This window comes from Fragaria vesca, linkage group LG5 (genome assembly GCF_000184155.1).
Source record: "Fragaria vesca subsp. vesca linkage group LG5, FraVesHawaii_1.0, whole genome shotgun sequence".
In the NCBI taxonomy this organism is placed as follows: Eukaryota; Viridiplantae; Streptophyta; class Magnoliopsida; order Rosales; family Rosaceae; genus Fragaria; species Fragaria vesca.
The window spans coordinates 15,245,581-15,260,706 of NC_020495.1; the positions used below are offsets into that span (position 1 = coordinate 15,245,581).

Here is a 15,126-nt window from a genome sequence, read left to right on the forward strand (position 1 = left end):
AAAAAAACAAATTTATGGTGCGTAGAATGGGTTGATCAAGACAGAATTCATTTCTCAAGTTGGAGTTAATCATATTTATGTTTGGACTGTAGAAGAAACCAAAAACATATATACTGATAGGATTGAATTAGAAGGTGCAGTATTAACATTACTTGCAGTTTTCTCAAACATTTGTTGCTCAGCCACCTTTGCTCCATCTGCAGAACGTCACTGATCAGTTCGACAACTTCAAGGTTCATAGATATTCTGACTCAGTTAGGCTTAAAGCTACCTGCACATACATCTCTGTAAGATTTTATTCTAGACAATAATGAATTTTATACTACATAACAAAAGTCTGAAACTTTTGTCCAGAAAGATACATATATCTAGTCTGATCCTACCTAAGTGTCATCATGTCTTGGGCAATCTAGCCACTGCAAATTTGAGGCAGGTTTGACCAGCCTCCAATAGCGTGCTTGAAATCTTTAACTTCGTCAGCTATATGTAACGTCAGTATGTCAGGGTTACAATTATCTGAAGAATATTACAAAGAACATAAATACACAAAGTTGGCCCCCTGCAGGTTGCAGATAAAAAACTAAATATGATCCAGAAACAAATGAATATATACATTCAACAATTAATTACGTACCAGAATAGTTTGGCTTCCACAGATTAACCTTGGATGTTGTCAGTATCTATTTTCTTCCTTTGAAAAAGGGGTCAACTCGATATGAGGTTCCACAAATTTTGACATTAGGGACGCGAGAGATGAACTCGTCAGAGAGGCTACCAAAGCTCTCAGAACGATGGATGAGAAGATTCTGCAGTGGTACATTTTGCAGGAGGAAGGCTGGTAGTTGTTTTAGTTTAGCACACTCCTCAATGTGCAAGGAAGAAAGGCATGGCATTATTGAAATTGATTTCATTTGGGAATTAGAAGCATCTTCTGCCTCTCTTCCTAATTCCCACTTCTCTAAACTCGGCAAGTTGCCAAGAAAGAGTGTTTCCAAACTTGGGAAGGACGATGATGTTTCTTCTACTACTCCAAAAAATTCAGCTCCAATCTCTTCCAGATCATACATGGACATTAGCTTTAGTACTTAAGGGACGGCAGTTTCCCGAGAGGAGGCAAAACAGAGGAGCTGCTGTGACAAAGATGAAAGAATGTTAATCTGGTTAAGTAAGAAGTCCTCATCCAACTGGGCCACGTTGAAGCTTTATCCCAAGTAACTTCAAGGACTCCAAATTCTCATGTGGTTGCAGGGCATCAATTAGAATAGCATCTACGTCCTTGTTTCCCGACATATAAAGCTCCAAATGAGAAAGTCGTTCTTTTTTCCTCAGTTCTGCCTTCTCTGCCTTACTTGCTGCATCATCACCAATCCTTACAACATAGATGGCAAGACGGTGAAGCTGATTCATCATTCTCAGATCTCCTAATGTAAATACTTCTGAATCTTCACTGCAATAAACAGAAGGGCACCCCTCCAGTGTCCGCAAATTCCTTATACCCAAATCCCTTTTGGCATTGAAACACAAAAATCAACATGAAGATGCTTCAACTTAATCAACTTCCCCATATTCTCAGGCAACTTTTCAAGGAACTCACATTTTTCAAGCCGCAAAGTTTGCAAATGGTACAAGTTACAGTCTCAGGTAATTCCCTCAATCTAGTGAGAGACAAATCAAGGTACCTTAAATGTATCAACTCCCCAATCTCCTCTGGCAGTCGTTCAATTTGGTTTTGCCTCAAATTCAATGTCCTTAGACATGTCAACTGTGAAATCAAATTGGAGTCTATGGCAGTAATTCTTGAACGAAAAGTTGTGAGGGTGTGCAAAATTTGCAAATGATGATATACAAGATGGAAGAGGACCACCCTGTGCTGACATTAAGGTCAAATGGCGAACCTTATTACCTGGTCGTTTCAATATTTCAGCACTGGATAGCTCTATTCCATAATTTCCATCAGTACTCATGGCCTCCATGGTAAAACACTCATTTTGGGTCAAGTACTGTACAAAATCATGCACAGAATCATGCATTTTGCAGCCTGTGATATCCTTGGTAAGTGCATTTTGCCGGAAATCTTGGAAGAAACATCGCATTACTAATTTAGTGAAAACTTCTCCACTTTTTGTTACCTCTTCTTTGTTTTCTCCAACACTAAGATAGCCTTGTGACATCCAGTGCTGGATAAGAATTTCTTTGTTGAACTCAAAATCTTTTGGATAAGTAGCACAGTGCAAAAGACAACTCTTAATCTCCGGGGACAAATCATAATAACTGAGTAATAATGGTCGAAAAACTTCTTCTTGAACCACTTTTACCTTCCATATCTCAGTGTTGAGAACTTCTTCCCATTCTCTGATTGTTTGCTTATGCAACAGGAGAGTAAGGAGACTACCTAAAGTCTTCAGAACAAGTGGCAAACCATCACATTTTCTAACAATTTTCTCAGCAGTATCTCCAAACCCCTTGTTGAATTTATCTTGTCCCCTATCCAGACATGCAACATTATAGAATAGTTACAGAGAATCTAAATGACTCAATTTCTCCAGAGCGATCATGTCACTGGACACTGGTTGCTCTCATCATTCGAGCAACCTCCTGCTTTTGGGTGGTCGCTAGAATTCTACTGCCTTCAGAACATGTTTGCATAAGTACCAGTAACCTTAAACTCTCCCCCTTTGCTTGGTCTTCTTTCCTCACATCATCTACGACGAGGAGAAACTTGTAATCCTTGATTCTTTCTTGGATGCTTTCTAATAATTTTTGCAACACATTTGAACTATCTTGAGATTTTATTCCACCGACAAGTTCAAGGATTTCTTTTACAATCTTGATGACATCAAAAGGGTCTGAGACACAAACCCATCCTTTGATATCAAAACGAGCCTGAACTTGTGCATCCTTAAAGACTAACTGGGTGAAAGTTGTTTTCCACAATCCTCCCATCCCTCCCACCGCCCCCCCCCCCCCCCCCCCCCCACCCATCCCTACAATAGGGATGACAAGGCCAGGCCTCCCCTCCCTTAACAATTCACTCACCAACTTTTCTTTTTTTTCAACTTGTCGCCCAAACATGGTTGATATGTCAACGAAAGATGTAGTTATAGGTCACATTGATGCAGCAGCAAGCATGGTGGATTGAAGGCTATACTTGTAATTATCAATATAAATCTGAGTTATCTCTTTGTTTAGACCTTTCATTGCACTACCAATCTTATAACGACGAGTTACCTCATTCCATCGGGCAAAACAAATGCAGTTGCAAGGAATTGAGAAACAAGCCTCTCTTTCTTGTTTCTCAGCTTCTCGTTTCCCAGTTTCAGTGTCCAACCATCTACCAAGTCATTCATCTTGTATGATACGTCTTTGAGCTGATCCAACCAGTCTCTCACACAGGGATCTGAGACTTTCTTCATATCAGCCTCCTGAAGCACAGTCTGGATGAGTTTGAGGGTGCTGCTGAACTTGTCAACGTCCTTACCCCTTCATACTTGTCTGGTGGTAAACTACTGAACCCAGTTGTTGAACATATGGCACCAACTTGTCTGGAGAACCTAGTTATACAATATAATGTAGCCAACCATTAATTTAGCACAACTGATTCAAACTGAAAGATTTTAACTCTACTCTATGTTTCTATCAACAATAATTGAATAATTGTACTCTCTTGTTTTTCCATCAAGAGAACTGCTAACCCTCTATTAACATTTTGTTGTTGATTATGTTAGATGGAAAAGTCATACATGTTGTTTCTTAGAATCATGCTACTCATAATATGCTTTTGATGATTTGTTGTCAAGAAAAGATTTTCATCATCCTTTTGATAATCTAAAGAACATGTTTTCAATGTAGGGGAGTCAGTTTTCATGCGGTTTTCAAGTGCCTTACCCAAGCATAAATATATGGCTTCGATAATTATGCACTCTAACTAATATACAAATCGGTTACCTGTGTGAAATCTGATTTGCAGTCAATCAAGCATCTAATTTCATTGTCCCTTCAAGGATGTCCGATAAACTTGGAACGATACAGAGAGGATTAGCATGATCCCTGAGCAAGGATGATACCCACAAATTGAAAAAGTAACTCTAGTTCAAGATATTTGTAACCACTAAGAATAAGTAATGCAGCAGACCATCTTAACCTTTTAATTTCTGGTGTAAAGAAAATAATGAATAGAAAGTAGATTCAAATCTCAAGCCAATAGTAGTAAGGGTGACAGTTAACTTGAGCTGGAGAAGAATGCGAACCCTTATTATCTTTTTCTGGTTGATATAATATCTTTACTACTTTACCACAGAACAATTTACTTCTGTAGGCATTCTAAACAAAAAACAAAAAAAATTACTTCTCTAGGAACTTCGAAATTCTAAATTCCCTTCCATAAATAGCCTTCAAATAGGTAGTCTAAAGGCAATTAGCCATAGCCATAACTAAATATATACTTACCCTTTTATCTTAATATCCAATTTCTTAAGCATCTCCAATGGTAAACGACCAAAAAAAAAAAAGCATCTCCAATGGTAGTCATGGTTATCTATCAAATGTATTAGTCATTTCAGGTGAAATGTGAATCATTAGATGAGCAACTCCGGCAATATTATCTATTCAACCATTGATCTCAATACAACAGCTGAGCACACAGCTTCGTTGTCAACTATTGGATCACAGAATTCACCTTTAAAATTTACAGTCTCAGCAACTTGTACCTGGGAGACTTGCAGTTGCTCCAGATATTTGGCTAGCTTTCCCTGATTACCAATTCTTAAGGGCTTAGATCTGTGTGACAGATTCAGCATCAGCAATTTATATGTACAGTTTGCCAGCAGTTGGTGCATTCACGCTACATCTTGATGGCTACTTAAAGGGAGTGGCTTAGGATTAATGTGATAATTACTCCCTACCACATCCCAAGTCCGCATCAAAAAACCTTCCTCAACTTTTGTTCTTTTAATAAGCTGCCCTTCCCCATCCCAGAACCAGCACTACTGGTAAGCAAAATAGCAAACATGTTTCAGTCCTGTAAAACCATTTCATTCCTCGACAAGCAATCAGCCCTTTCTGTGTTTCCCTGCTCGAAGTGGTTCGCAAGAAATATCTCATATGTAGATATACTTGGGGCTATTGATCGGTCTTTCATGATTCTGAAGTACTTTTTTGCTTCCTCCGATTTCCCGCATTGGCAAAAGCTCTTTATCAAGGATGTAAAAACCAACATTCCAGGAGAAAGCGACCTGGACTCCATCTCATAAAAGAGCTTGAGAACTTCATCACTCTTCCCTTTTCTAGCATATCCGTCAATCAGAAGAGAGTATGTAATCTCATTCGGTGAGAACCCTTTATCTAACAGTATAGTTAACATCACATTGGCTTGGTCCGCATCCCCAATTTCACATAGCTTTCCGACCATCTCATTGAATGCCCCAAGACTAGGAATGAACCTGATCTCCATCATCTGCTTCATGTAATTCACACTTTCTTCCACTCTACCTGCTTTAGCACATCCCTCGATAAGAAAATTATAGCTCTCATCATATGGCTTCAAATCCATATTTCCCATCTCATTCATCATTGATTGTGCTTCATCAATTCTTCCCGCTTTACAATGAGCCTCGATGAACAAGGTATAGACAAAAGAGTTTGCTCGAAAACCTCTCTTAAGCATTTCTTCATACACCTGCTGTGCAGAGCCTAAATCTTCTAGTTTAACTTTAGCATAAACAATCAATGAGTAAGCAATTGTATCAAGAACCATATTCTTTTGCAACATTCTCTTCAACAACACCATACCTTCTTCAACTCTACCCTCCTCCAAAATCCTAAACACCAAACTAGTATTCACAATCACAGAAGGAGAACACCTCTTCCCATGAATCCTGTCCAACATGTCGGCATACTTCCGCAGCTCCCCTTCCTTGCACAAAGCATCAATCAAGATTCTAACCGTCTCTTCATTCGGATAACTCCTCCGTCCCACCATATGCTCATAAATCTTCCAAACCAAAGCATTTCGCTCCGATCTTTCGACAACACGAAGCAAAGTGTTGTAACTTATAAGACTTAAAGGCAGCCCACGCTCCCTCAAATAGCAACAAACATCAAAACCAGTCTCAAACATTCTCATCTTAGCATAAGTCTGTACTAGCAAATCAAACACAAAAGGGTTTGAAGCAGTGACCTCATAACTACTAAGTAACGAATCCACAACCGAAAACTTCAACGAATCTCCAACATTCTTCTTCAAAACCGATTCCATCAAAGCTCTAGCATCCATGGCCATCTTGGCTCTGACCAAAATGTGAATGGTGATGGAGTAGGACCAGACCCCATGATCAAAATCTTTCCTTTTTGACACCCAATGGAAGAAACCCAGAGCACGTTTGGCATCATTTGGGTCCTTCAGTTCCAACAATACATTCTCAACGAGTTTTGCATCTAATTTCACACAAGCAAATTTTGAGGTCAGAGCATCCCAACTCCAACCGGATTTGAAAGAATCACAAATGGCTCTGACAACATTGTTTGGTGTCGAGTTTGTGTGGATCAGTTGAGTGTTGGGTTTCAAGGAATTTAAAGAGTGTGTGATTCGACGCAGCAAAGAACCCATCAAAGTTTGTGACGATGAAGTAATTCAAGTTGGAGAATGTAAACTGTAAAGTTGTCTGACCTTGTGATTGGAGATTGGGAGCCCGGAATCAGAACAGAGTAGAGAGTTGATATCCACGACAAGGGTGATGAGCAGAGTTCGTTGTTTCCAACGTTAAACCCCTACTCACCGTTACTGACCCCTCATCACTGTTGGAGTTCAATGACACGAGTTAAAATACTTATACTTCATTTTTATATTTTTTTTATATATTTTTTTTTGAATTGTGTTTGAAAGCTGGTGAAGTCAGGATGCTCAGTTATGAATCCGGTTATGGGCAGTGGCTTAGCTATGAATTTTAGGTTTTTTTTCTTCTTTGAATTACAAGCTATCAATTTTAGTATCCATGATGTAGGACGAGAAAAGGTCCGGTTTAGCTTGAAAAATAAGATTTAAAAATAGTAATTCTTACATTATAAGATTACTAGCCGCTTGAATATTCAATAAGACTTTGAATTACTAGTGCAAAAAATCAGATTCTAAAGTGTAGATAAAGTTTGGAGCTTACGACACATAATACATTTCTGAAATGGAACGAGCAAGATGTGCAAGACTCAGTTTCATTGTTGCATGCTACAAGTGAGCCGCACACAGTTATATTCTCTTTGGTGAACATTTTCATGGGAGAAAGCATTCGCTGTCCATATATATGGTAAAGGTTACTCTCTAGTTAGATACTCATTTCTGGTATACCTTGCCAACATTTACATACACCGGAGCATTTCAGGCGCTAAGATTCATATATGGTGATCCTAGATTCAAAACACTAGTTAAATTCTAATCTGTAAGAGGTTCTTCATTTGGATCCCTTCACGAGGTAAAGAAGGCTTTGCATACATAAACTATACGAAAAAAAAAAATATGAAGAAAAAGTGAGGAGAAGGAAAACGAAGTGAAACAAGATCTACTATTTGAAAAGCCAGCAAACTCACTGTACAAATTGGCTTCACATTTACATCGATTACATGTCTTGCTTGAACTACAGAGCTAGGTTTTATTTTCTGAGAACCAATAGGCTCATTACTTTACATATCTTGCTTAGGCTTTCGACTCAATTCAGAATATTGGCCACCCATTAGCTGCAAAATTTCCTCCCACAAACTTTCTGACGAAGAATCTGATGAACTTCCATATATTAAATTAGGGCTGCAAGCAGCCACATACCAGTAATCAGATTCAATCTCCTCGGCCAACTGGTCCAGCTGCCACCCTGCATAGCCAACAAAAAATCTGAAATCTTGAGGCTTAAGAACCCCCTTCTTCACTAGACCAGCAGCTTCATCCAGACTGTTACGAGCACCAAAACAAAGACCAGGCATCACCTCTTCAAACCCGGGAAGCTTCGACTTTCCCCCTGTTTTCAACAAGAACATGCTTGCCTCGAGAGGCCCACCAAAATGCAGAGAGCAGTCCGAGAATGTGGTTGCAAGATCAATATTCGTGGGCCTCATGTGTTTAATCTTTTTGTGTAGTGGCCTGTTGATAACAACTCCAAATGGCCCCTCTTCTGGGTGTCTATTTCCTGACCGCAGGAGGAGAACAACAGTTCTTTCAAAGGTGCGCACTCCGTCAAGCTTTTCTGTTGCAACAAGGATACAGCCTGTCTCAGGCACTGCAAGCGGATGAGCCCACTTCTCGCCAAGAGGTTTCGACTGGTACTGAGGATCCGTTTCAGCCTGATAAGTTCACAATAACCAAGTATTAAATATCATCATCATTACTTGTAAAATTTCATCTGTTGTCAATGCTAAAAGTACCAACATCCAATCCCGACCATTATAACTAACAAGTACAGTTTGGATAGGACCATTGGACCTGGAACAATACTAGAGATGACGTGGCTATGATAAAATTACGGTAAATTTCTGTACCTAACCAGATTGCAGTAAAGCTAGTTGTGGAGTAAGTATAGAAAATCTAAACTGCTTCTTTTCAGGAATCAAACTCCCCCTATAAACATATTCAACCTGTACCCACAGATCGATAGTAGAAGTGAATAAATCTATGAAAGAACATCAACATTTATAGGAAGCTCTTTATCACAATCAACAGAAAAGGTACTTATGGGTGAGACTGGACCCAAGTAAATATGAGTCATATGACTACATAAAGTGGAGGTTTCAACCTAAACAAATTTCAAAATTGCTAGTACTGGGTGATTTTAGGACGTAAATTATTCTTCAAAAGATTCTTAAACTCAGTTATAATTGGACTCATGAAGAGATGTCTAGGGCTGTAACAAAACACAAGCAGAAATAACCCTTACAGGTTGGTTCTGGAAATCATGTAATAAGTCTGTGATTATAAAGAAACCAATGGTTTGGATCAATCATTAGCTTCTAGTTCAATAAGCCCGACATAACAACTTTTCAATTACGTGTGCCTGATAATTTGGTTAGGTCAGTTTGGTATTCTACCTAGAAGTCCAGAACCACTGTGTTAGGCCTTCTTTGGTTTGGATCAATCATTATCACCTTGAATAAATATATTGAACATTAAGGATATAGGAGAAAGCAATTCTTTGTAATTACACATTTTAGTTCTCAGTTTCTTTTCAATTTACTTTTTCCCTCGTAAGAGTTTTCCAAGCATATTAGCCATTAAGAAAAGTAAAACATTACCTGCTCCCCGCGAATAAACTGTGCTCTGACCTCTCTCCAATCCGAACTTATATGATAACTTTTCTCAGAAGAAGTGTCTTTGATTTTTTCAGAGTTGTTTCCTTTTGCACCATCTCCTTCTGGAATAGAGTGGTCATCATTTCCTGTTTGAAACATCAGACCATACACAATTCCATATCATCACATGCTATAAGTAGTTAATTATATGGCAAAAATTGGTTCAAGTTAGCAGTAGAGACCATGCTCAAATGAAATTACTAGTACTAGAAGTAGGTTTGATCATTGGTCAGTTCAGTTGTTATAGTATTTGAAAAAAATTATTAGAGCGTATCCACATTGCAATCACTAATATGTACACAGGATAATACATACATACATATATATAAATTATAAAAATAAATACATTCTATACTTGTATATATAAGTTGCCTCAGTCTTATCCTTTTCAATTCAAGTTCCGAGTATGTCTTCCCAATTAAAGGAGGAAAGGTAATGGATAATTTGGGGGTAATGCCATGGATGCTCAGATGCCTAAGACAAACAGGTATCTTGCATAGCCTTTCCTAGTTTGACTAAAACATACAATTGCAATTGTGTAGCAACTACAATCGAATTTATCAAAACCCTTATTACCATTGTAGCCCTATCAACCCAGCATCAATGAACCACAAATTCATTATCAATTCACATCCCCAAAATCAATCAACTTTGTACCCAAACAAGTCCCATAAACTTATACAACCATGACTTCATCATCATCTACAAATCTCCTTTGCTTCTAAAATTCATTGGAGGTCCTCTAATCATACCAGTAAAGAACTTAGCAAAATCAGACGTCAAACCATTTTACAGTCATGATCCTGTCAGAGTTAAAAGAAAAAAACACTGTTTTGCCTCAAATTTGGTAAGTGGCCAAATGGTTTGCCATTTTCTAAGGATATTCTTGAATGGAAAAATAAGATATGAGTGAATGGTAGTTCCGACCATCGCTCATTGCCATCTGTTTTGGTTCTGATCGAAAGGGACCTGTTTTAAGAAATTCAACCAAAGTAAAACCTTTGAGAGAAGCTTTGGGTCTAAATTGGAGGGGCTTCAGCCAGTATTTCCATTCCCATTCATGAACTCTGGCTATGGAATAAAGAAAAGAGGACTAAAGAACATGTGCTCAAAAGACTAAAGAACGTGTGCTCAACCTAAAACCGGCAGCAGAAATACAGCATCAAGACATCAAACTTGAGCCATGCCAGATTTCCAATTAGTATACATCTCCAAGAAAGAAAGAAATTCCCAAATAACTGGTCATACAGATGCTCTCAGTGAAGCCAAAACAGAAAAGGCTGGGTGTCTTGCATGATTTCTTGTTTTCAACCAAATGACCTAAAAAGTAGCTAAAACACAACAATGGTACCATGGATTTGTTTCCAACCCCACAAATTTTTATTTTTCACCAAGTCAGCCACCAGGAACACAGCTTGCTGGGAGAACCAAACTACCATATTCCTCCCTAGCATAACTTCCTGGATAACCAAGGACACAGACAATAAACCAAGAGATGATCTGTAGAATCAAATCAGAGGTGAAAAAGATACATGCTTAGGAGTCAAGACACAGAAAGAGAAGAGGTTTTCTCCTTTGAGTTCCATGGTTAGTAATCACCCCTCAACATGCCACGACCCACCAACATCTGAACCTTTCTGACAAGCTTCCCTTTTCAAAATAGAGGAATATGGATAAAAGTTAACCCTGTATTACTGTACCCAATATTGAAACATGAGTTGACAGAAAATGTCCGCGGCTTATCCAAGAACCAATTCTTACATATACTCTACTACACACCTTCCAATATTCGCAACAATCAATCCAATTTACCAATTCCTTAATTCCAATGATGCAATTTACATTTATAAATTACAAGTCCAAGGAAAATATTCTATACAAAGGCTGGTTTTCAGCCCCAACATCTTTCCATTCCCACTAGTTACCACCAAACTGCAAGACTAATGTCACTAAAGGGTATCTACAGATCATTACCAATGGGTTGGCATTCACACCCATTTTCTTGCAGCCCATACTTCTTATGATCACAAACCAACACCATACCCTAGCAAAGGGGGCTAAGGATAACAGAGCCATTTTCCAAGCAAAGTTTTCGTTAGCAGTAAAATTTCGACCCCCAAACTGCCCTTCTCTTGTACTACTTTACAAAGCAACCTCTTTTACCCTCGTCCACCCACTCCCCATGGCCTCTCATAAAATGATCCAGTCTGTTAGCAACTCCAGACAGAATTTATTCACTACACATGACCATTTTAATAAGCAAAGCCAGTTGATTACCAGAAAATAATGTCAATGAAAACGCTGACAACTATAGGTACTATTTATTGACATTGACTATCCAACTGAAAAGCTTTCCAACCATGATTTGGTTTTGAAACCACATAATGCACTACCCCCAATCAGGCGAGCAGATAGACAATTATCCGATGACCGGAACAAGCATCTCCCCAATTGAAGCTTCAATGACCCGTTCCATCCAGCGAGCCTAGAAGGCTACAAAGGAAAAAGGCTTCACTTGACACTAAAGACAGCTACAACAGGAGTCACTGGCAACTCATAATCATAGCCTAGTCACTCTAAACACACTAGCGGATTCACTTCTCTTCATAATTCCAACCCTAATTTACTTTGTCTATAAAATTACACATGATATACTAGTATACCAAAGCAGAGAAAAAAAAAAGTCAACTTGCAAACCAAAACACCAAAATGTATGCGATCACAAAAACACAAATTGAACCCTAAATCAAAACCAAACCCAGTACACAATCGAACCCTAAAATCCTAATTCACATGCAAGTTTCCAGCTAAAAAAGGCCATACCGGAAGAAGAAGAGGACGAAGAATTTCCCTGATTGTTGTTCTTCTTCCCGGTGGCTCTGACCACAATCAAGCCGCCGCCGTCTCTCCGCGGCGGCTTCGAATTCAAATTCAAGTCTCGAACATCAAACACCCTCCCACTGTCTTCGACTCCTCCTCCTCCGAGCCACCAGGAAGCTCTGGCCTTGCCGCAGCTCCAGGAGTTTCTGAGGAGGAAGGGGGCTCTGGTGACGTTGTTGGTGACGTGAACGGACCACAGATCCATGATCACCGGTTAGAAACGATGAGAGTGAGTGAAAGTGTGAGAAGGGGAATCAGTGAAGGAATGCGAAAGCAAACAAAAATGGAGAGACCAATAAAGAGGAAGAAAACGACGGTGTTTGGGAAGCTCGGAATATGCTTTTTTTTTTTTTTCTTTGTTTTTATATAACAGAATTGTATGTGAGAGTGTGTGAGACTGTGAGTGGGTGTGCTGGCGGGTAAACTGGCGCACATTTTCTAACTAACTTCATTTCCATGGTTTGTTTGGGATCATGGTGTTCGCTGTGTTATGGTGGTTCTCATTTTCTAACCTCTTCAAATAAGGACTGAGGGCAACTTTCATATCAGTGCAGTGGGGGCTGGTGGTTGTTATTGGGCGGTTAGAGGTGGTTGTGCCGGAGGGATTGTGTCACACCCAATTTTCGAAGGATAAAATTTTAAAAATTTGGGCATGATAAAACTCAAAATCTTAATATCCCATAATCCTGCTCAACAATTTCCAAAACTAAAAACAAATACTGGAAATATAAATGTCGATAAACTTATCAACCGAGTTAAACATTTAATCTCTTTAATTACATCAACTTCCAAAAGTCTAGTAAAAACTACTTAGCTTACATGAGCTTAAAAACAACTACCATAAAATACAAATAATTGTATATCGTCAAAAACCCAGCTCGTGGGCCACTGTCTCCTACCTTCTGATCATCACCTGCAGGTCTAACCCCTACACCACGAATTGGTGCACCAGGTTGTAAACAACAAACCCGGTAAGCTAAAAAGCTCGTATGAGTAACTCCCAAAATAATAACCCAACAATCCCAACATCACATATAATTAAAACTGGTAATTCCTGCATTAGCAACTTAGTTCAGGAATCGCCTAAAAGCAAGAGAATTCAAAAGAAACAATTAAGAAAACACAATAATTTAAAATCACTCAAAATCATAAATGAATCTTATAAATAACCATAGTTCAAGAATTCTATTAAAATCACACAATTAAGATTTTAGAATCTCCTGCGGATAAGCATAGTTCAGGAGATACTCAAAGCAAGAAATTTATACAACACATAAGAACATTTCACCAACATTTATCTACTCTTACTTATGAGTTCGCCAACACTTAGTCATCCCCCATAAGTAACCAAACAAATGCGTACTCATGGGTTCGTCAACACTTAGTCATCCCCCATGAAGTACCGACTGACAGACTAGAGCTCTATACTGACCGTAACCAATCACCTGACCCAGGCTTGGTTCCCGGTCCACCACGAAGGCTCTTAATCTAATAATCACCACTAAGGCACACACATACACAACTAATGCACACAATCACCACTAAGGCGCACACATACACAACTAATGCACACAATCACCACTAAGGCACACATTCCAATACTCTCCCAACATAACACTTATCAAATCATAAAATAATAATATAATCATAACCGTAACCTATCACCAGATTAAAGGCTAGGAACCTGGTTTGACTATTTAAACAACAAATCAAATATAAAAATATCATCAACAACATCACAAGAGCACTTCATAAATTATATCTTTCCACTTAGATATATTTATATAAACAAAACATAGATATTCCCACTAGAATAATCTATCAACAACCATATCACATGATCGAAAGTCCTTTTGAAAGATTTATTTTTAACAGAAAACTTGTTTTCACTTACCATGAGCCGTTGACGATCAAGCTCACTTATTTTTAAAAACAAACTCATTTTCCTTCAAGGACAATTTCACAATTAATAAAACAAAATTATAAAGTAAATTCGGTTCCTTAAGAAACCATGTGAGATTTACTCACAATATAAAAATAGCATCATAATCATCAATCAAAACCATTACCATCGTCATCATAATAATTATCGTCATCATCATCCTCAAAAACAACATCACAATCATCATCATAATCATCTCCAAAATCAACATCATAATAATTATAAATATTTGGTCCCAAAGTGGACCTTGGTGAGATGTTACTCACCTCAAATCCAGCTACGTCTTCGCACGCACAACACAAGCACAACACCAACTTTGTTAATCACCTAGGTAGCACAAAACAACTTAGTGACCAACAAAACAAGTGATTATCACTTACTAGATGCGACTATGACATTTCACTCTTGGACCTTGACCTCATTTAACCCAAAGACTTGTCCCTTGAGAACAAGCTTTCCCCGAAACCTCTCAAGATCATAGAAAAGTTGACACACACCAAGTCATGTCCACAACAACAATCTCCTTAATTTCCAAAAGATTAATTAAGGGAAAACTGAATCAAATCCGTAAAACAGTCACTCACAGCAACTCATACTAGCTAACACAGCAACTAACCCATTCACATTACCCGGACGCGCTTCCACACGCCGTCAAAGGCGACTGCGCGTGGGTCCCACGCGCCACCCCAAACCTCACTCTATTGACACTCCAAGCAACCCAAAACGACAAACAAGAGAAACCAAGCATCTTTCATACCTGGAGTACCCGCCCAATCGGTCGGAGCATGCCGGAAAACCAGCCGAAAGGTTGGAAATCCTTCACCGCAACTCCACACCGTGAGCCGCGCTAGGAGACCACTAGCAAACGAACCAGGACGCCAAGGAGCGTCAATCCCGACTGGTTCCAAGCTGCGTCACCGCCACACACGGTCGGAACGCCCTTGGGTCGAAGTCGGGTCCGCCAACCTCCGCTGCAACGCTCG

The 15,126-nt window shown here is 39.0% G+C and overlaps 2 protein-coding genes and 1 pseudogene across 2 annotated transcripts; all 3 read right to left on the minus strand.

Annotated features, from left to right (window-relative positions):
• Positions 1 to 1,718: 1,718 nt before the first annotated feature.
• Positions 1,719 to 2,943, minus strand: LOC101296209 (annotated as a pseudogene).
• A 2,068-nt stretch (positions 2,944 to 5,011) lies between these two features.
• Positions 5,012 to 6,604, minus strand: LOC101296493 (pentatricopeptide repeat-containing protein At1g66345, mitochondrial-like). The gene has a single exon (XM_004301411.1). It carries the CDS (start codon positions 6,602 to 6,604, stop codon positions 5,012 to 5,014), a length of 1,593 nt encoding a protein of 530 aa, XP_004301459.1.
• Positions 6,605 to 7,668: 1,064 nt separating this feature from the next.
• On the minus strand, positions 7,669 to 12,539 carry LOC101313515 (UPF0301 protein BF2109-like). Its single transcript, XM_004299819.1, has 3 exons — positions 12,145 to 12,539; positions 9,265 to 9,407; positions 7,669 to 8,319 (listed from the first exon to the last, which is right to left on the minus strand). The coding sequence occupies exons 1-3, from the start codon at positions 12,404 to 12,406 to the stop codon at positions 7,669 to 7,671; spliced, it is 1,056 nt and encodes a 351-aa protein (XP_004299867.1). The 5' UTR covers positions 12,407 to 12,539.
• Between the last annotated feature and the right edge of the window lie 2,587 nt (positions 12,540 to 15,126).